This window comes from Thamnophis sirtalis, unplaced genomic scaffold (assembly GCF_051295495.1).
Source record: "Thamnophis sirtalis isolate CommonGarterSnake01/CBP01778 unplaced genomic scaffold, rThaSir2_p1.2 scaffold_4, whole genome shotgun sequence".
Classification (NCBI taxonomy): Eukaryota; Metazoa; Chordata; class Lepidosauria; order Squamata; family Natricidae; genus Thamnophis; species Thamnophis sirtalis.
Genome location: NW_028261384.1, coordinates 104,978,401 through 105,000,632, shown reverse-complemented (window position 1 = coordinate 105,000,632; position 22,232 = coordinate 104,978,401). Strand labels below are relative to the sequence as shown.

Sequence of the window (22,232 nt, the reverse complement as noted above, 5' to 3'; positions counted from 1 at the left end):
AACATCAACCTGAACTCCCACCTTCAGCCACCTTTTTTTCTCCACAGGAAAGATCAAGGAATGGGGAAATGATGATAGAAACAGATATTTAGCAAGGGAGCGAAGAAAAAATATGTTTATTAAATTTAGAGGACCTCGAAGATATCAGGTCTTAGGTCTCAATGGAGCAGTCCTAAAGGTATCTTTCTTCCTTTTCCCTCATTAATTATTTTCTTCTTTTTCTCCAATCCCCCGGCTATTGGATTATAATGCAATCTCCATTGCCATCATTAAGTAGATTTTATCAGTTGTTATCAGAGGATCCTAGTCATTTCTCTCAACCCTAATCTTGAATAAGATGAGGGACTGCCTCCCATCTCCATTCCTTCTTTGTTCTTCTGGCTGTAATCAAACAATCGCTGAACAAATGGTCATAAATCAAGGACTATCTGTAGAAGCATCAAACTTAACATTCCCATTTGTAACATAGTGTTATAAATCATTATAACTTACTGACTTTCTCCAAAATCATTCTTACTAGACATCAGAACTCACACTTTGAGTAGGATCCATCATTGCCTTCACAAAGTTGCAAGATTCAATACTGCAGGAACGAACTGTTTCTGTTCTGCCTTCCCGAAAAAGACGAGTCATAGATGCTTCATAAGTAAGGCAGAACTTGTTCATGTCCTAGAACAGCAAGAGGAGGACATATAGACTAACAAGAAAGGGCTCTCTATTTGAGTATTGGTTCTGAAAATTAAGCAAAGTAAAACATTGATACCATAGAGGTGGAAAAATATAATGGAAAAATACAACCCCTTGTACCAGAGATGGCAAAATGTTCTTCTGGAAGCAAGAGCCCAAGGTATTCCATTAACAAAATTGAGATTACAAGAACACTGAACAACCCTGAATCAGAATACCGTATTTTTCAGAGAATAAGATGCACCAAGGTTTTGAAGAGGCAATTAAAAAAAAAAGTAGGTAGGTAGGTAGAGGGATAGAGAGGGAGAGAGAGAGAAATACAGTAGATTCGTACGGAGAGAGAGAGTAGTTAGGTAGGTAGATAAAGAGAGAGAGAGAGAGAGAGTAGGTAGGTAGGTAGAGGGATAGAGAGAGAAATAGAGATAGAGAGAGAGAAATACAGTAGATAGGTAGGGGGAGAGAGAGAGAGAGTAGTTAGGTAAGTAAGTAGATAAATGGAGAGAAAAAGAAAGAGAGAATTACAGTAGGTAGATAGGGAGAGAAGGAGTGTGTGTGTGTAGGTAGGTAGGTAGAGGGATAGAGAGAGAGAAATAGAGAGAGAGAGAAATACAGTAGATAGGTAGGTGTTTCTGCTGGCACAGCACTTGATCAATATAATTCTCATCAATCAGTTAAAGAGCTTTCCAAAAGGGAAAAAAAAGTTTTTGCACTCTGCAAACCTCCCCAAAACAGCCCGTTTGTCACGAAAATGGGCTTCTGTTTTTTTCAAAAAAAGGCATGAATAGCCTTGGGGGGGCTTGCAGAGTGCTCCTGGAGGGGGGGCAAAAATGAGCAAAAAACAGCCCATTTTTCGCAAAAACGGGCCTGTTTTTTGTCAAACAAATTGCATTCATAGCCTTATGGATGCTTATAGAGTGCTGCTGGGGCCAGGGGTGGGGACAAAAACTGCCTGTTTTTTGCTCATTTCTGTCCTCCCCAGCTCCCAGGAGCTCTCTGAAAGCCTCTATAAGGCTATGCATGGCCATTTTGGTGAAGGGGCGGGGTTTCAGGAGGCAAAAAATGTTGTATTCGGTGTATAAGAAGCATCCAGATTTTCAGCCTTTTTTTGAGGCAAAAAGGTGCATCTTATACTCTGAAAAATACGGTACTTCCAATTCATTTCTTCTGTATAAATGCAATCAAAGTTACTACTTATTCTGCTATAAGGAAAAAAAGACTTTTTCTTCAATTATCTTCTCCAATAATTTCTTAATTATAATGTTTCAAAATAAACAACATATTTACAACTGATTAATCAAGTGTCTTACCCGAAAATGTGCTAGTTGAAGGGCAAGCTGGATGAAAGCATCCGGACTAGTGCGACATTTCTTGATGACGCATTTGCCAAAGTCCTTAAAGGTAAAGACGTGAAAATCAACGTCACTGGCCAAAGCGTGGGCCACAATAAAGGACCGTAAAATCACCTGTTGGCACTGTCAAGAATAAGAAACAGAAATGATTAACAAAGCATAGAGCAGATGTCATGGGAAAATCAGCTTTCCCTTATTTCTAGTTCCCTTCGCAATAGCTCATTACTGGCCCATGGGGTACTTAGATTTGGTCCATGGGACGTCCTGGAAACAGTGAAGGACCAGCCTCTGCCAGCAAAAATGGAGCTAGGGAGGGCCTTGTGTAGCCCTTGCAAGCTCTGTTTTCACTGGCAGAGTGTTGCAAGAGGCTGTTGCAGTCAAAAACAGAACACCGGAGCCCGTTTTTGTTGGCAGAGTGCTCAGGCCACCACAGGCACCCCCAACACGAGTGATCTCGAGCTAGCCATGCCCATCCTGGCCACCCCATCCCCCACCCCCACACCACCACCCCAAGGTCAAACACAACCCTGATGTGGCCCTCAATGAAATCGAGTTTAACACACCTGGTCTAAAGTGTCTACTAACTTTAGTCTTCAGCAGGGGTAACTAAATTAACCAGCAATGGGTAATGTGCTTATATCCTGTACATTGTGTTTAATGTATTGTTAACTGCCTAGAGCAGTGTTTCTCAACCGTGGCCAAGGTTGAGAAACACTGGCCTAGAGTGACTACAGAGTGGAGCAGCTCCAATTCAATTCAAATCAAATCAAAAATAAATAAAGTAAAGGGATGGGCAGCATGTATATCTCAAATCTCTCTCTCTGTTTTTTTCTTTGCAATCCTTTGGTCTCCAAACTTCACATCATTAAATTCAGCAGCAAACCATCAAATTGTATCAAGAAAAAAAAATTAGTACATTGTTTAAGAGCTAGGTTTACCACAAGACGATAAATGAGAAAAAAAAATCAAAGGGTTAGAACCCGGTTTAGCATATTGTACAAACTTAATTGAAAGGCTTTTAAGTAATAAATTTTCAATTAGCATTGTTGAAGAAAGGCAGCAAAATAAAGAAGGCCACTCCCAGACATTAAAAAGGGCCTCAACTACAATTCTTCCTGTAATACCTTCACTGAGGCCACTTCCATCAATAAACACTGTCCTATCACAACTCAGTTGACATACCATTGTGTGAGTGTGTGTGCACGCGCATGTAAGTGTGTCAACCCTTTTGTCTTCACCAGAGCCTAAACTTACCTCTGGTGATATTTCCCACTCCAGTTTTTGGGGTGGAGGGATGCTGGGGTCCATCTTGCCTTTGCAGTTCCCATCTTCATCATATCCCAGCAGGAATACATCTGTGGCAAGTGTGTACTGTACAAAAAAAGGGTGGCCAAAAGAAAGCTCAACTGTTTTGATTCCCTGCGGCATCATTCGTGTTGAGCTAGCACCCCATTCCCTAGCACCCCGGGGGAATCCAAGAGTTCTCCACTTCACCCCCTTCCTTCCGACCAATCCTATGCTGGAGAACCCAACTGGAGATTTACCTCCCAAAGATGTCCAATAATAGGTGCATCAGCCCATGAGTGTTCTGCATTGATTCCGGTTTTCCCGTTGCGGTAAACAATCAAGTTGAAAGATTTGTCAAACCACCTGTGAGAAAAGAGTTTTTCCATAGGCTGCTCCCTATTCTTCTCATAATCAAAGATGCACACATGGACAGGTATGCCTCCATCATGAGGGCACAAAACAATGTGTTTAAAGGCCCTGGCAACAGAGCAGATCATGACATCTCTCTCTCTCTCTCTCTTGCACTTCAAAATGTTCATTCTACCACTGATACTGGAAAAATGTTTACTGGCATACAAGGAACTTAATAGGGTTCTGTGAAGGGTATCACAGCCAGCAGAAAATTATTTGGCAAACAAAACCAGTCCTTATGGGAAAAGTATGAAGGAAGTGATATTATGGTACGATTTCTGTGTTCAAGAAATGCAAGGGATATGTGACCCAAGATCCTTATGACCTCTGTTGTACCATCTTTGCAGGTTGGTTGCAGAGAGGATATACCTACCTGTCACAGCAGTGCCCGTGTAGCAAGGATTTTGCGTAGACATCCAAAGCCTGACCTGGATTGTCCCCTCGCAGGCCCTGTTCACTTGTGTCAAGAGTGACAAAGAAAGCAGCTTTCTCAATGATACTCAAGGACTGCTTGTTAATCCCAGAATCGAAGTAGGTCTGGCGGGCCCGGGCCCAGGCATCTCTACAAAAAAAAAACATTAAACCATCAGAGTTACGAGAGGTGGCCATTATGGATGTCCTGATCCAAAAAAGTAACAACTGACTTTGGTGAGAATGGGTAGTCATTTCCTAATTCTAACATAGTCTGTTCCATATTAAAGAAGGACATAGTGGATACCCCTTCTTCTACCCCCTTCGAAGTCACTGCATGGACTCGTATCTCTTTTTGCTTCATAAGCAGCAACAGTGAAAAGATGCAAAAGAGGATTATCTGAACTCCAAAGATCAGTTCTTATGGCAGGGCTAAAGAAAGGAACAACAGATTCTTTCCAAGCCCAATTTTCATTTTCCTCCGGAAGGAGGAAAGATAGATATGGAGATGGTAGAGATTCCAAAGCGAGCAGAGGTTGATTCACTCTTTTCTACCATCTTTTTGCCATTCCCTTTCTCACGCTCTACCAAGTCAGCTATGGAAGTGCATGAGCCACCTTAGCTCTGTGGGTTGCATAATACCATAATGAGGACCACAGCAAGGGTTCTGAGAGACTGCCCTGTAGTATTTTATTCAGAAGGAGGGAAACATGAAAAAGGATGAGTTTGTCTTAAGCTAGGGTTTTCACCGTCTCCCAGTGAATGGAGGGCCCCAGACGCTTCTGAGAGGCATGGGAGTTACCCTCCTGAAGTGGGCAGAGCCATCTAAGAGGGAGAGTGCAAACCAGGTATGCAAAGTACTCCTTAAATAAGAAATAAAGATGTTAAAAGCACACTCAAATATATAATTATACCCACATGGTGGGGAGCAAAAGTAAAGAACAGCATAAAGAAGTGGCAGAGAATAGTAGGGCCATGAAGGGGCAGGGAAGCAAGGCAGCATGGCATGAGGGTAGAGCAGGACAGTTAAGTGGAGAGGCAGGATGACTAATGGGATGTAGAGGCCTTGAAGGTCACACCACACAACACTCCTGGGCAGTGGTGGGATTAATTTCTTTTTACTACCAGTTCTGTGGGCATGGCTTGGTGGGTGTGGCAGGGGAAGGACACTGCAAAATCCCTATTCCCTTCCCACCCTACTAACCTGCTTTACAGCTCCATTCTCCTGTTCAGGGCAACAAAAGAAGATCAGCTGGGAGGCAGCGGGGGCGGGGCCAGCCTATTTGCCGGTTCTCTGAACTACTCAAAATTTCCGCTACTGGTTCGCCAGAACTAGTCAGAACTGGCTGAATACCACCTCTGCTCCCGCGACACACTTGAATTTCTATCTAAACTTACTCTCTTCAAGCCCATTGAATGAAAAAGAGCATAGTGTGAATCAGCCCATCTATAGTATTAGCTGCCACAGGTCCAACTTACCTTTCACCTGCAGTCATTGAAGGCAATTTCTCCTCCCCAGGCAGAGGGGGTGTAGGGTCCTCAAGAATAGCTTCAAACTGTGCCTGAAGTTCACAGGGCTCCAGCAGCTTCCCCTTGTAATACAACGATACCCGGAATAAGCGTCCTGCATGGTATACTGCAATGTGATCACTGTCTTGTAGATGTTGGATCTTATCTGGGAAGCAAGGACATAAACAAAATAAAAACTCCACTGGGTCTCACTCAATACGTATATAGGCAGCCTAACCACCTGCCTCCTCCCCAAGGCTCCCCAAGGAAGTCATAACTCCGTGAAAGGTTATGTCCTGTACCGTAATTCAAATTTATCTCTCATCCCAAGCTAATAGTTCTAATTTTAATAAAAATAGTAACAGGTCAAGCACCTTACATTCAAGCAATTGCAGCAAACCCTTGCAGTTTCTCTGGTGTTAAATTTTCACAAAGTGAAACCTTGCATTGGGATATCCAAAATTCCCAGCCAGCAAAATGTGAGTGGAAATTCTTATACCTCTAAAGTGCACCAACTAAGGAAAGCTGCAGTAGTCAAAGATTAGTAAAAGAAGGCCGCACAGAATTAATACGGGCTGAAACAAATCCCCATTTTTCTCTTTGCCGTCCTGTGTCCAAGACCTGCGCACACAAAACCTTCAATCTTTTAATATTGTCGGGGAGGGTTTTTTAAAAAAATTCTTGGACCCTCTTTACATAGTTGCTGGAAACTGGTAGCAATCCCCCCTTATTGGACATTGCCACACTTTGCCAAACATGCAAATGTACTTGCTCAGACATCTACACTACTCTAGTCAAAAGATTCTGAGCAGTTCATGATTGATGCAACAGTCCGATTTAAACAATACACAAATCTAACAATTGTTGAAGTTAAATACTTAAACTAACTAGGCTTAATTTAAAAATCTTAGAAGCCCACAAATAAATAATGAAAATCCAGAAAGGAAAAACAAAAGGGAAATACTAGAATAACTTTGCTTCATAAAGCTCTTTTACTTTGCATCATTGTGTTCTGCCCACAACAGCCTTTCTTTTATCAATTAAGGGGGGCTTCCAACTACTAACATAATTGCCCACTCTTAATTTAAGGAAACAGTAAAAGCTGATTCAGGTGTCCAAGTTTTGAATACCAAAAAGAAGCTATTAAGAACTATTCTCAAGTATGGTAACCAGGATTGGTTCTCTAAAAGTCTTATCAAAAAGACCTTTGAGAAGTTTGGACCCATCCCTCACCTTTTAAGTCTTTACATCTGGAGAAGCATACGTTCACCACCCTGCTTTAAAATAAAACATGGCTGCAGGACAAAACATGGCTGCAGGTGGGGGGAGGAGTCCATTCATCCCCCCTACGATCCACATGACAGTGTACAGGAATTTGTTGGAAAAGGAGGACAAGGTATGCAGAAGCGTCCTACCTCCCTCCAGATCAGGCACACGAGTTGTATTAAATATGCGTTCAAACTGAGCTGAGCACGTTGGCAGGCAACCTTGAAGCAGCATCTGAGAAGCAGAGGGAAGCAAGAAAAAAAAGAAAGAGAGAGAGAGAAAGAGAGAGACCGAAAGAATAATCAAGAAGCTTTGCCTGCCATGAAGCTTTGAAAGAAGTAGAAAAGAACCCAAGGAGAATTTTTATTTCTCTTAGCAACTCGAACAGTCCTGCTAAGAAAGGAATCCAATAGGTAGCCAAGCTCCAAAAGTTCTAACTTCAATAGGTAGCCAAGCTCCGGTTCTAACTTCATGAATAGGTGTGAGTTACCCATGTTGATAAGAGCAAGAAGAGATACCAGATTTCCTTTAAAGCCAGGGGACTGATTGCCAACTTGGTACCTTTGAATGACTTCTACCACCCAATATGAAGTAGACTGCAATAGTCTACCATCATTCTTAGCCAAATAACACTGCACTGCTGGAGATGATGAAAGTTCTTGACACAACGCTCACAGAGGCACCAAGTTGTCAAAGGATGGTTAAGATAGAAGGATTTAGAGAATTATGGGTAAGTCCTGAAATCATAGAATGCAACACTGAAGATATGAATGAGACAAGCCAGCAAAAGACCCCATAGAGGAGATTCATCTTGCACAAGTCTCCCATAGCCAGATGTGAGAAGGAGATTATTTCTCGGGGTCTTCCAGTTCACTTACCCTGCCCCTCCCCAGGCAACCTGGTGGTGTTGAAAAGGCGCTGCCACTGGGCCGAACAGAGGGGGATGGTGGAATTAGGAACCATACTCTGATATCAGGTGAGAAGGAACCCCAAAATTAGATGGGGAAAAGAAAACCAAACAGGGAAGAGATTTATTGTTGTTATCTTTAATATACTCAGTGACCCTAAAACATTTAAAATCAAGGCATAAATAAATGTAACAAGCAAAAACCCAATGAACAAACTTTAGAAAGATAACTGAGAATGGGGCGTTGATTCTTACCTGATACGCCCCTTCTCTGGGCAGATAGAGACAGTGGTCATGCATGGGTTAACTCAGCCAGTAACCAATAGAACTGAGTTTACCAAAGTGATGTCATCGCCTCTGAGGAGTGTCCTCCCGTTTTCTTGACAAAGAGATAAGTAGACTGCTGTGCACTTTTCAATTGCTCTCAATTCCTTGATGCTCCAGCATTTCTTCCAGAACTCCTTCTGCGAACTAGGCCAGATCCTTAGAGGGTGGGGATGACCGCTGTCTCCACCTGCCAGAGAAGGGGCATATCAGGTAAGAACCAACACCCCATTCTCCAAAGTTGGTGGAGACAGCGGTCATGCATGGGATGTACCAAAGCTAGGCCTGTCCCCAGATGGGAATGAAACTGGACTAGAAGTCTGAAGAGGGAAAAACTTGTTGAAGGACCCACCGGCCAAAGGCCGCATCCGCCAAAGTGTATCTATCCACCTTATAATGGTGGATAAAGGTAGTAGTAGTAGTCCAGGTAGCCGCCTTGCAGATCTCCTCCACTGAGGCCTGCTTTGTCCATGCTGCCGATGTAGCCGCACTGCGTGTGGAATGCGCTGTGATGTCGGATGGAGGAGTGAGGTGATGTGCCAGGTAGGCACTTGAAATGGGAGATCGGATCCAGTGCCCAACCATAGATGGAAAAGCTTTTAGTCCCCTATTTGTGGGATGGAAAGACACGAAGAGACCTTCAGTGCGACTGAAGATGACCGTCTTGGCAATATAGATCTTAAGATCATGTCTTACATCTAACCTGTGCCATTTGCGTTCAAGTCTGTGAGAAGGATTAGGACAGAAATTTGGAAGAGTGAAGTCTAGAGATTGATGAAAGGCTGAATTTACCTTTGGAACAAAGGTGGGATCAAGACAAAGGACCACATGGTCTGGGTGAAATACACATAGATCCGATCGGATGGAGAGGGACGCCAGTTCCGAGATGTGCTCTACATGGGGCTGCCCTTGAGGAGTATTCGGCGACTTCAGCTAGTCCAGAATGCAGCCACGCGAGCGATTGTGGGTGCACCTCGTTTCACCCACGTAACACCTATCCTCCGCGAGCTGCACTGGCTACCTGTCGATCTCCGGATACGCTTCAAGGTGCTACTCGCCACCTATAAAGCCCTCCATGGTAGTGGGTCTGGGTACTTGAGAGACCGCCTACTGCCGATCACCTCCACACGACCCATCAGATCTCATCGTTTAGGCCTCCTCCGAGTTCCATCCGCTGGCCAATGCCGACTGGCCACCACACGGAGGAGACCCTTCTCGGTGGTAGCCCCGACCCAATGGAACGATCTCCCTGTGGAGATTCGTACCCTCACCACCCTCCAGACCTTCCGCACAGCCCTTAGAATCTGGCTATCCCATCAGGCCTGGGGCTAAAGATTGTAACCCGCCCGAATGGTATGAATGTTGCGTTTTAATCATGTATTGTCCTATATGTAAAAGTTTGTCTCCCCCCCCCCCTTGGATTGTGAGCCGCCCTGAGTCCTCCCAGGGAAAAGGGCGGCATACAAATAAACAAATACCAAATACCTCCATGCCAACGTGATGGCCACCAGAAAGGCTGTCTTCAGTGTAAGATGATGCAATGAGACTGATCTGAGAGGCTCGAAGGGCGGAGCCAACACCTGTCGCCGAAGGGTGTTTGGCGAGAGCCCTTTATCAAGCCCGTGTTGCAAGAACTCCAAAACCTGGGGAACCGAAGCCTCCAGTGGGATGGCATCTCGAGAAAGGCACCAAGTAATGAAAATCTGCCACATTGATTCGTAGATTCTGTTAGTGGCTGGGCGGTGAGAAGCCTGAATAGTTTGAATTACAGTCTCAGAAAGATTAGCCGCCCTCAAGACCGCCCACTCAGCCTCCATGCAGTTAGGCGGAGCCAGGACAGTGAATGGATCCCTGCTGAAGGGACATTATCATTGGAAGGCACCACACTGGGCCTACTGAGAGATTAATCAGGTCCGCATACCAGGGTCAGCGCAGCCAATGAGGGGCGATTAGGATGAGCTCGGCCTCTTCCTTTATCATTTTCTGAATCACCCTCTGTATCAAGAGAAAGGGAGGGAAAGCGTATAGGAGACCATGAGGCCACCTGCACCTTAAGGCGTCCGTCCCTTTCGCACCTGGTGTCGTGTAACGAGACAGGTACAAGGACAACTGCATGTTGGATGCCATTGCGAATAGATCTAGCACCCAAGTCCTGTACCTGGATGACAGCTGTTTGTAGATGTGCTGGTTCAGGCTCCACTCCGCAGGTCGATTGTTGTGCGGCTCAACCAGTTTGCCAGAGTGTTGTCAGTGTTCAAGATGTGTTCGGCATGGAGAGAGAGAAGATTGGCCTCTGCCCAGATTCCTAGGCAAAAGGCAGACTCCATGAGAGATACCGCCCTCATCGCCCCTTGGCGGTTGACATGTGCTTGGCTGTTGTCTGTCCGAATCAGCACGTATGTGTTGCAAAGTGAGGATTGGAAATGAAGGAAAGCCAGATGAATGGCCCTCAACTCTAGCCAGTTCATACTGTGGGAAAGGTCGGAATTGGACCAGAGACCCTGAGCCACTTGATCCTCCAAGTGAGCACCCCATTGTTAAGCTCACGTCCGTCGTGATTACGAGACGTGGAAGTTCCTGAAGAGGAATCCCCGAGAAATGGCTGGAGAAATCCACCAGTCTAGAAATTGTATTACCTCTGAAGTCAACCAGCTGCTGTTGGTTTTCTGGAATGGCAGAAGAAATCACTGAAGGCAGTGGCTGTGAAGCCACACTCAAGGAACAATGGAGAAGCATAAGACCATCTTCCCCAGCAGTTGAGACAGCTGGAGAAGAGGGACCAGCTATCTCCTCCGCACCTTGTTGGCCAAGTCTCTGAGGCTGATCTGGCGTTCCCAAGACAGGAAGACCTTCCCCTTGGAGGAATCGATGAGGGTTCCTAAGTGTACTAGACGTGAGGTGGGGACAAGGTGACTCTTCTCCTGATTGATGGAGAATCCCACCCCCCTGAGACACCTGTAAGGTGTCCTGATGGTCCCGAAGAGCCTGGTTGTGTGACCTGGACAACAAGAGGATGTCGTCCAGGTAGCATATGATCCGAATGAGTCTGGCTTGCAAGTGGGCTGCTACGATTGACAGGAGTTTGGTGAAAATCCTTGGGGCTGATGACAGCTCGAAGGGGAGGGTCCAATACTGAAAGTGAACGGCCCACATAGACAAAGCGTAGGAATCATCTGTGTTGCTTGTGAATGGGCACGTGGAGGTAAGCCTCCATGAGGTCCACTGATGTGAGGAGATCGTGTTTGTGCACACTCTCTAGGATTGACAGGAGAGAGTGCATTTTGAATCTCCTGTACCTGATGAATCGATTTAGAAATTTGAGATCGAGGATTGCTCTCCAGCCCCCCAGAGACTTTGGCATGATAAAGAGATGAGAGTAAAAAACCCACCCCACCTGGCCTGGAGGCACAGGTTGAATGGCCCAAATGAGGCGCAGATGATGGATGGCCTGCTCAACTAGGAGCCTCTAGTGAGGATCCCTGGAAATAGGGCATGTGACAAAGTGATTTGGAGGGTTGGAAAGCAAGTCCAAGAGAAGGCCGAATCTGATAGTGGACCTGACCCATGCATCGTTGGTGATGTTGTCCCAATGATCTACAAAGTTTGCCAGACGTCCCATGATCGGAAGATCCTCCAGGCAGCCACTTCTGCATCTTATAGGGGTGGTTGGTATTGTCCTTGAATGACTTTCTGGGATGAAATCTCTAGTTGTTTCTGCCTGGTCTGTTGGAGAAGGAGGGGCCCTGTCTGGGAGGAGCCTGACGCTGTGGACGGGAGTTGGACGAACCCCCATCCTGACCACGAAAGGGCTGCCTATGATAAAAGGACTGATTTTGACCCTCCTGCTTCTTAGTGGCCGGTTACAGGACCTTCCACTTGGACTCTACTAGCAGAGGTTCTAAAGGAGGGCCAAAGAGAAGGGAGGAAGAATAGGGAGAGGAGGCAAACCTCCACTTGGCTCAGGCTTCTGCCTGCCACTGCTTCAGCCAAAGGAGCCGGAGGGTGGTGATAGAGGATGCTATGGCTTTGGACGCCAAACAAGCCGCGTCTAAGGAGGTATCTGCGATGTATTCTAGGGCTGTTTTCAATTTGTTAATGTCCCTGTGAGGCCTAGAATTCCGGGCCGGAAGTCTCCCTTGAAGTTGTCAGCCATAAGAGAGCAAAGCGACTAAAGAAAGAAGCAGAGGTAACTACCCTGATGGCCCAGGCCGAGGCCTGATGTCCCTTGATCAGAGTTTGTTCTATTCTCTTGTCTTCAGGGCGAAGAGCTTCCTCAGGAGCTGCTGAGGCTGCGTTAGGAAAGGAGAGGCTAACTATAGGTAAGTCAATGGAAGATACTTCTAGAGCCTTGGTGAGTTCTGGTCCCACCTTGTACAGGCGCTTGTCCAAGGTATTGGGGAGGGTGCCTGTATCTGGTGATGCCCATTGATTCTGGACCACATCTATGAAGAGTCTGGGCGATAAAATCACCTCCTTTTCCACCTTAGGCTGGATGAAGAGGGGGTCAGTGGTATCAGTCTTGTCTGTTTCCATTCCCTGAGGAATCTTGGGTAAAGGAATGCCAGCGATCTTCTTGGCCTTAAAGAGAAGGGACCGAAAGGTTTAAAGAGACTGACAAAAGTAGGATGGTCGGAGGGGAAGGCCCTCGTCTTCTGAGATATCTGAATCTCTTGCCGGACGTTCCTCCGCTCTGAAAACCAATGGTTGACTGGTAACTCATGCGATGAAGAAGCCAAGAGATCACCATCTCTGCGTCTGGAACCAGAAGAAGAAGCAGACCTGCATGGAGTGGAATGGTTAGAAGACCTGTGTTTAAGTAATGCTGCTACGCCTCATTCGATGGCCTCAGAAATGATATCAGCCATGCCAGGAGAGTAAGAATGGCAGCGGGATGGGGGAGAGATGTGCTCCTGATAAAGGGGCTCCTCATCATGAGTGACGTTCCTGCCACCCTCGGATTCATCCCCACTGCAGGCCAGATCGCACATGCCCCTGGCTTCTTCAGGTTGGATAATAGATGCAGCAGGGGAGAGATCATCTTCCGAATCAGAAGATAGGTCAGGAGGAGGACTAGGATGAATAGACCTCTGGGGCTGAAACAGATGGGATTCTGTGTTTTTGGTATTGCCCTGGCCTTTTTAGGAGGAGCCTGAGTGACATCGCCATCCTCCCAAGAAGGTGAATTGGCTGTATTCCTGTGACTAGACCTGGGAGTCTTGGAAGTGGGCTCAGTGAGGGGAGCCTCTGGGGCAGGCCTGCACCTATGGGTTCCGGATGGAGGGGGCTCGGTGGTGGGGAGCAGGGGCCAAGGCAGGTGGAGACACTTGTGGCTCATGGACAGGAGAGAAAGCTGTGGCTTGTACGCATGACTTCTTGTCCGAAGGAGGGAATCAAAATGACCGCTGGAGCTTTTTTGCACCAAAACAAAATGGCCACTGAGGCTACAGAGCCTATGAGTGGGGCGCCATGAGGTAGCCGAGGCCACGGAAGAAATAAGGGCATTGATGGCCCTGCGGAGAGGCTGCGGAGGTGATGGCAGCACCAGCGGTGATCTAGCAGTGGCAGAAATGGTGAGTAGTAGTGGCAGCATGCAGCAGCGGCGGCAGTTTCCCACCGGCGGCAGCGTTTGGCGGCGTTTGGTGGCAAGGGAGAACCAGTAGAGGTAGCAGCACTGACGTAGCCACCAATGGCCAGTGCTAGGCAGTGCTGCGTCCAGGGAAGCCTTTGTAAGCCGCAGGCAAGGTCAGGAGGCTGAAGCCTCGAAAGAAACCCTGGCAGTCCTCTCAGTAGCCCTGGCTCCGAGAGGAGCTATCAGCAACGATCCGCCCTCCACCAGTAATTTAGAAGCCAAATTTTTCGAGGAAGGCCAATTAAAACCAATTAGAGTAGCCAATTCAGTATTTTTAAATAGATAAGTTGAGGAGAGAGCAATTAGCACAGCCAGTTCTGATGAACTGAGTCTAAAAAAAGCGGGAGGACACTCCTCACAGGTGATGACATCACTTTGGTAGACTCAGTTCTATTGGTTACTGGCTGAGTTAACCCATGCATGACCGCTGTCTGCCCCAACTTTGGAGAAAAAGAAGCATGACTTGGACTTTACAATGTAGCTTGCTGTGCTATCTTACATTTAATAAACAAAGCAAAGCTACCTGTGCATTTAAGCATGTATAATACTCAGCCCAAATACATTGGGGCAGGCCCATCTTTATTCCCCTTTAGCTTTGCTTTAAGCCTCTTTTCTGATCTTTTCTTTGCTGCATACTTGCAAAGAATCAATTCAGTATTTGAACACTAAGTTGCGCTTAAGACAAACTCAAAACAGTTGTGACACGGTGAATACAGGATTTGATCTCCTGGTTGTGATTTCCTTTGTTTTGTTTTTACTTCCAATGAACTATAGAAATATCAATCCAGAGTAGCTCCTGCCCCCATAGTAGGAGAAATTCATATATATTGCTTGCTCTGGAGGAACAACTAAGGAGTTTAGGTCTAGGAAAAGAACAACCATCCTCATCAGAACTGGAATATCATGCAATTGTCTTGATACTAAAGAAAAACATGTAGCATAAGAATGTATTATCATTTTAGCCCTTGGATCAGCAAGGCGAGGAGTAAAATTGATGTTCATCTGTGAATTTCACTGAGATCCTTTGCAAATAATTGGCCTGATCAGCATGTGAAACTAAACCGTACTGTATATGTTTAGTTTTAAATTAGTCTCATAAGCAAATGAGATGTTATAATATGCAAATATGGCTATTCTTTTTCCAGGGCACCAACATACCCCAGAAGTTCCTTAGCATGAGTCCTGGAAGAAAATGTGGGATTCGTTGTGATTTTGTAGACTATGCTTGCACCACAGACCTGGCTCTTTCTACATGTCCACTTCCCCTTTGTCTAGTCTAGGCAAATGAAAAATTTTCATTGATGTGTGCTACACAAATGATATGGTTAGTTTATCATTAACATTAGTTTATAAGTTCTTCCACTTTTGAAAGCACAGCAGCAAACTAAACTGACCATAAGGACAAAACTATCAAATGGTACGAGAAATATGTCTGTATTCAGGAGTGGGCTTCAAAAATTTCAGCAATGAGTTCTCTGCCTGGTTGCTGGATAGGAATGGCCATGGTGGATGTGGCCTAGTCAGCCTTCTGCATCATGGCAGGAGGGCCATTTTCGTCTTCTTCCCCCAGGCTCTGGGGACCTTACAGAGGCTGGAAATAGGCTGTTTTCTGGAACTTATGAGAGACCCATTCCCCGCCCTCACCGAGCCTCTGCATGGGCCCTGCACTTACCTCGCATCAAAAATGGCCCATATTGGGACTCCTGAGAGGGGAGAGATGGGAGGGGCCAGCTAGGATGGGATTTGGAGGTTCTCCGAACTGGCCAAAATGTTAGCTACCAGTTCTCCCAAACTCAGACGAACCTGTAGCAGGCCACCCCTGCCTGTATTTTTTCTGCCTTTCAGAAAAAAACAGCCTTTTCTAACCTATCATGTGTTTGAGACTATAATTTCCAAAACCTACTAAGTATGGTGGTTTGGTGGGGGCGGTTGTAGTTCAATTCATCTGGAGAGTCTCAGTTTGGAGAAGGCATAACAGCTACTTTACAAAGTAAAACGAGCTTACGACCATCCGTTTAGCAACCATTCAAAATTATACCAATGCTAAAAATAGTCTGGTTCTCATGCTTATGACAGATCTCACACTTATGGCCACTGCAGCATCCCCATAGTGAGGTGATCAAAATTCAGATGCTTGGCAACAGGCATGTATTTAATGATGGTTCATGTGATTGCTATTTGTGACCTTCTCAGCTGGTTTCCAACTAGCACAGGCTGTGGGGAGAACTGAATTTGCTTAACCATTGGATGATAACAACCACTTAACAACCACAGTGATTTGTTTGAAACCACAGCAAAAGGAGCTTGTAAAATTGGGTGTGACTCATTTAACAGCCATCTTGCTTAGCAACAGAAGTTCTAATGGTTGTAAGTTCAAGACTACCTGCATAATAAATCTTGTTCTCGGTCTGACTCCAACTAACTAATTAACACAGAGGAAGCTTTCATTCTCTAATAGGCATATTTCCTATCCTCCCTATATTTTGATCTCACTCACTGGTTTGATTTCCTCTCGGATGAGTTTGCGTCGGTACAGCAGCATGGCATAAACAAGATTCCCAGCACGAGCAGATTGGACTGGAGTAGGTATGACATAAAGGAAATCCTGCAAAATGAGTGCAGAAGAAATGAAAACATGGGGAGAAGGTTCGGTCAGAAATGCTGGAAGAAAAAATGTCCTGTTCAATGTTGGTATTCTTCTTTAGCGTTGGTAACTCACCATGGCATAATAGTTGCTATTTACCATCAAGGGGCTCCTCCCACGGAGATACACATACTCTTCCCACCAATCACTTACCTAGCAAGAGATGGAAGGAGGGTGGAAAAGAAGACATTAAAAAGACAGCACCACATGCATATTCTCAGTATACTACACTGTTCTTCCCAAAGAGCTCCTTCTCCCCTTTAAAAGGCCCACTCACATAGTTGGATGCCCACCAAGATTTCAGTGTGAGATACCACTGCAGTTGTGGTCCAAGGGTCCGTTCAAAGTCACGGACAAGACCTGTCATTCGATAGAACTCTGTATCATTCATCAGCGGTCGTATGGATTCCAGATACTAAGGGAGAAAGAAAATATGGAATTAGATCTTGGCAAGTGCAGAGTTCATTCTTTTATCCAAAAGCCTTCCTCATTCCAAACTCAAGATGACATTTGTTCTCATTCTCTCTCCAAAGACAAAAAAAATTAAAACTCTCACAAATCGACATGCTTCTCTCCAGCGCTTACGTTCGGGACAGTCAGCAGTTTCAGCAGCCGTGAGGCTGACTCTTAGACGCTGGAAAAGGGACTTCTTCCCGGGTCACCAGAGACTTTGCGGGTGTCTCTGGGATCAACAGGATGTACCCCTACCTATCACCGTATCTACAGGACGGTTTAGGTTCGAATGGACCGTCCAAACGACCAGAATTCGGCAGCAATCCTGGGACTGCAGGAAAGTCTGACTGTTCCACTGCGACGCCATGACCCTTCCCGAGATGCTATGATCTTGTAGTCCCCAAAATTTGGAGAGCTCAGCTAGAAAAAGCTATCAATCAACAGTCTATCAGAACATGAAACATTCAAGGTATCCTTCCCAGCTCACCAGCATCTGAAGTCACCCTGGTATTATATGTTTTTGTTGAAATCCCATTGTAGCCTATTGCTATTGCTAACTGCTATGCCCTGCATGTAAAACTTTCGTTTAATTACTATAGATAGCAAGAGAAATAGCACAAACTTATATACCATTTCACAGTGCTTACAGCCCTTTCTAAGCAGTTTAAGGAATCATCAGGTTGTCCCCAACAATCTGGGTCCTTATTTTACCAACCTTGGAAGGATGGAAGACTGAGTCAACCTTGAGCTGGTGAGACTTGAACTGCCAACAGTCAGAGGAAGTAGTCTGCAGTACTGCATTCTAACCACCCTGCCACCATGGCTTTTATGCAACAATAGTTCCAAAATACATTTTTTAAAGATCTCAGCTTTGTCTTTCTTAAGGATATTCCATTCCTTGTGTTCTCCTTCATTCTTTCTTCCCTTATTTATTAATTTCGTGTATGGCATTCTTTCTTCACTTTGCCCATTTCTACCCTATAAACAGTTTTCTAGCACTCCTTCAGTTGCTTTTGGAGTTAGACAGTATTTCTTTTTTTAACAAAAGATTATCATTTTATTTTAATGCAAATTTTAGGGCTTCAGATACTAATTTTTATCTCTTACGATTATGACATGGTTAATCCTCCCATGTCAAAATAGAAAATGCTTTCTCTTCCTAAGAGAGTTTAAGATCACTGTTAAGCGCATTTGACAATGTTGGATTATAAATTACCTCATATCATAGAAATAAGAATTCCATGTTAACGTTTTTGTTAATTTATGAAATCTATCTACAGAAGTTTACTGTTGTAACTATGCATAAATGCTGTCTAATTAACTCAATGAATAACTCAAATGTGTTATCTTAAGTGAATGCAAATGAATCACTCCCACAGCAAATAAGCAATGGAAAAACCTGATTCTCATGTTAGGCCCCTTTTTACAGCTCTTCCTTTGTCTCTAGCCAGAACTTTTCTTTCCAATAATCAGCAAAGAGTCCCACATTAGGAACCTATAATCAGAGCTAGGAAATGAACACCATCTGAAATAATTACTAAAAAAGAGTTCACAGGGTATGCCAAATGTCAGGACCAAAAATTAGTACCAGAAATGTCAGGCATGCTAAAATAATGAGATGCCTACTGTGATGCAAAACTTTTGATTTTCCTCCCTTTCCATAAGATCCAAAGACCAGTGAGGGGAGGTGGAATCAGTCAACATGGAATATTCTTTGTTTGGGTCCTGCTGCAATGGGCAATAGTTTCTAGCATTTCTGGAGAGAGGAAAGGGAGTTACAGATGGTTCTTGAGATATATCCATAATGGAGCCTGTATATTACAGTCATATGTTGCAAAGATTGTAAAATCGGTCAGTCACATGACTGAATCAATTTTATTATTATCTTTGCAGGGGTCATTAAAAATACTGCAATCAGTAAGTAAATCAATGATTGCTATGGATGCAGTTTTGCTGAAAACTGGAATTCCAGGGCTACCTGTATTAGTGATCATTAGGATCAGCTGCCAGGGATGGGGAGAATGTGTGATCTTTTTCCTTCCCTGCTTTAGTTCAAAGGAACACCTATCATGGTTAGTTTACACAAATAGTTGTTTCTATCAAGTAGCAGACTTTCAAAGCATCAGCCAATGCATGGTGGTATTATCCTAACTATAACATCACAATCTACGGTTGGAATACAAAGGATGGAGGCAAATGTAGGTCTCTGTCTTCCCTGTTTCAATTTCTCCTGTGAACACCACTACTTCAAAGATGCATTCCTTCACTTTCAAACCAAAATGTCCAAGAAATGTTACAATCTTTGAATGCCCTATTGTAAGTAAGAAGTATATGGACAAAAGCTGCAGACTCACCTTCCTCATTGTATCCGCAATAGCTGGAACAGGCAGACGAGGTAGTGACGCCTGATAGCTATACAACATGGGTTTACGACCAGAGAAGATTTTCACCAAAGCCTATGAGGTGAGGGGATAAAGGGAGAAGTGAGCAAGACCCCCACATTTCAACGTGTTCATTTTTTTCCTCCACCATTTTTCTTTGGCCTAATTCACAATAAAGTGGCCTGTTTTATATTGGAATAGGACATGGTGTATCCTGCTATAAAACAGAGTGAGATATTTGCTTCAGGTAGCAGATACTAGTAAAAATATTGTGGGGCTCAGCTATCTATGCTTAGTAGCCTGTCCCACATCCTCCTACACCCTTCAATAAATTATGCTGAAGCAAAATTCAACTGCCAGTTCTATTATTTTTATTATGAAAAAAAGGGAAAGCAGAAAGTCCATCTTGTTTTTTTTATTAGAATACAAATTACTAAGATTTCTCTGACACTGGATTACTACAAACTGCAGCCACCGAGGTTCGTTACTGACAGCGCAGAAGTTTAATCTAAAGGTTATAACAAGGGTTCTGCAGATTTTTGGATCCAAAGTGGAAAAGCAAGAATATGGCTTTCATCTCCTTAATGAAACTGCACCTTTTTCTGGACTCATGTGGTAGGTCTGTGTCCCGTCCCCCCCAGGAAAAATGATGCCAACTGGGTGTAGTGAAACCATTGTACTCTGGATGGAACTTCCTTCTTTTCTGACATAGTTTACTACATGTCTGGAAGCTGGTTATATGTTTGTTTGCAAAAACACTCAATCATATGAGAACCAAGCCCCAAGGATATTTATGTTTTCACATCTTCCCTAAATCTTAATCTGATCTTCTTAGGTATAATCACCCTTTCATCTAAATGCCTTGGTGGGAATTACAGACACACCTGCTGCTCTGTCTTAATGTGTATCTGTGCTCCTCAGTTTGGCTTCTTCTCAACTGATATGGCCCAATATTTCATCTCATTTTTCTCCAGCAGCCTTCTCCAAATGTGTACCTCTCAGATGTGCTGAATGGAAATCTTATCATCCCATACAGCCAGACCATGAGAATTCTGATAAAACAACAAATCTAAAAGGCACTGGATTGGGAAAAGCTGCTCCGTGGTGTTTTTCACCATAAACCATCATTAACTTTTTAGCTAAACCTGTTCATCTGCTCTTTAATTGTGAACATAGCTATTGTAAGTAGTTCAGGGACGTATCCCTCTGTAGGTGAATTGTATACTGCCTAGATGGCATGGTACTGAGAATGTTAGGGAGAACCTACTCATTAGGTGACTTTAAGTCCCTCCTTCTTTCTTTCCTATCCTATTTATAAAAATATTATTACAGAACTATTTCCCTGACATCCTGGAGGAGTATTCTGGAACATTTGTTTTTTAGTTTTTGTTAATTGCAACATTTCTTTTCTTCAAGCATTTGGTAGCAACATCTGATTAAATGTGACTGAGCTCAAAAACTAAGGTTAGTATTTGGATGAGAAACTTTCAGGGAATAGCTAGGTTGCAAGTTAGACTGGGAAGATAAAAAGCATCCCAGAAAAAAATTAGTGGCACCATGAAATTTTGCCAATAAAACAGCATGAATATATACACACACAGTTACCTGAAATCAAGCTTGACTTGAAAAAGGGGTTTTGCCTTTTATAATAATGTGCCTAACTTTTAAAACCAGTGTGAAATCTTTGCCCTCATAACTGTTTAATTAAACAAATAAATATGGTAACCTGTGCTATAGAGGAGAGGGAAGATATACTTGCAATAAATGCATTCAACATTTATAGTTTCTCCTCTGATAGCCTTGCTCATATGGTGCTCAGCAGATGTGTTGAAAACTCCCATATTTTTAGCTAGAAAAATCTATCTGCTCTGTGCTATAAGCCTGCTTCAACTCCACCCAGGATTATGGTAACTAGGACATTGTGTATGCTGAGTCTACCAACAATTGGCCCCATGTCCACTCTAAGAGTACACTTCTCCTGTAAGTACATACCAACCAGATCTTTGTGATGTTGGATACCCGACCATGCTCCTCATATATCCATCCATGATAGCATAGCAGCATCTTAAGAATGCTACGCATGGTCATAATGAGAGCCAGCCATAGTGCTGTGGAAAAGGCCAGGACACTGAGGACATTCAGGCCCTGATCTGACAGATAATCGCTGGAGAAAAAGAGGAGGATGGCAGAAAGACAAAGTCAACATTTCAAGAAAACTAACCTGTATTTGTAGATTGCAAATTAACTTAAGAACTGTTAAAGATTGGGGGGGGGGATGAATGATCACATGTTATAGTAATTCAGCTGTTTGGTTTACATTTCAATTAACTGTACAATCTCTGAAAAAGTTTTAATTTTAAAAGCATGTCTCTGTACAGAAAATATTAGGCTATTGGTCTTATTCAGTATAAGAGCTTTCTATGCCAGGATAGACATTTTGGTAGGCTGAGAGTGACTTTTTAATTCTTTTGCTTAGCTAATACACAATATTGTCTGCCTTGCTAATAGGAAAAAGATAACTGGAGTGATGAAACACAATATTATCCCCATAATGCAGGATAATAAAGCATTAATGCAGACAGGAATCAGGAAACATTGGATTTCTGTATTCCCCACAAGGCTAACTCTTTACCCAGTTACAGAAACTGTGTGCTGCTAGAGCCAAAATTAAGGCACTATGTGAGTTTGTACCTGGCTAGGTTAAGGATGCTATCTGAACTCAACCATTAGCTCTGACCGGATCTTAGCTTCTTCCACTCTGACAAAATTAACAGTTTCTAGTTCAGTTTCTAGTTCATCATGAAGACTTGCCTCCTTTTCTCCCCTAATTACCTGACTGGCAGATGTTCCTTTATTTTGTCAATCATGCCCATGGAGGGGTCAAGACGAGAGAACTGGGTTACTAGGATAGCTGTAACCATGAAAAACCAACTGGAGGGGCTGGCGGGATACACACCTGTCACAAAACCATTCT

General features: G+C 44.0%; 1 protein-coding gene across 3 annotated transcripts in view; it reads right to left on the bottom strand.

The window, feature by feature from the left end:
- The window catches only part of CPT1C (carnitine palmitoyltransferase 1C), a 45,801-nt gene that overhangs the window by 5,360 nt on the left and 18,209 nt on the right, over positions 1-22,232 (bottom strand). For 2 of the 3 annotated variants that reach the window (XM_014065648.2, XM_014065655.2), the window contains 13 exons: positions 22,091-22,230; positions 21,251-21,422; positions 19,232-19,333; positions 16,702-16,839; positions 16,500-16,577; positions 16,278-16,385; positions 7,070-7,154; positions 5,625-5,820; positions 4,108-4,296; positions 3,581-3,686; positions 3,291-3,407; positions 1,995-2,159; positions 535-669 (listed from right to left, as the gene is read on the bottom strand). In XM_014065648.2, coding sequence (XP_013921123.2) covers positions 535-669; positions 1,995-2,159; positions 3,291-3,407; positions 3,581-3,686; positions 4,108-4,296; positions 5,625-5,820; positions 7,070-7,154; positions 16,278-16,385; positions 16,500-16,577; positions 16,702-16,839; positions 19,232-19,333; positions 21,251-21,422; positions 22,091-22,230 — 1,731 coding nt within the window. Of the gene's footprint in view, positions 1-534; positions 670-1,994; positions 2,160-3,290; positions 3,408-3,580; positions 3,687-4,107; positions 4,297-5,624; positions 5,821-7,069; positions 7,155-7,798; positions 7,887-16,277; positions 16,386-16,499; positions 16,578-16,701; positions 16,840-19,231; positions 19,334-21,250; positions 21,423-22,090; positions 22,231-22,232 lie in introns of all 3 variants that reach the window. The other variant, XM_087713663.1, reaches the window with a different exon arrangement.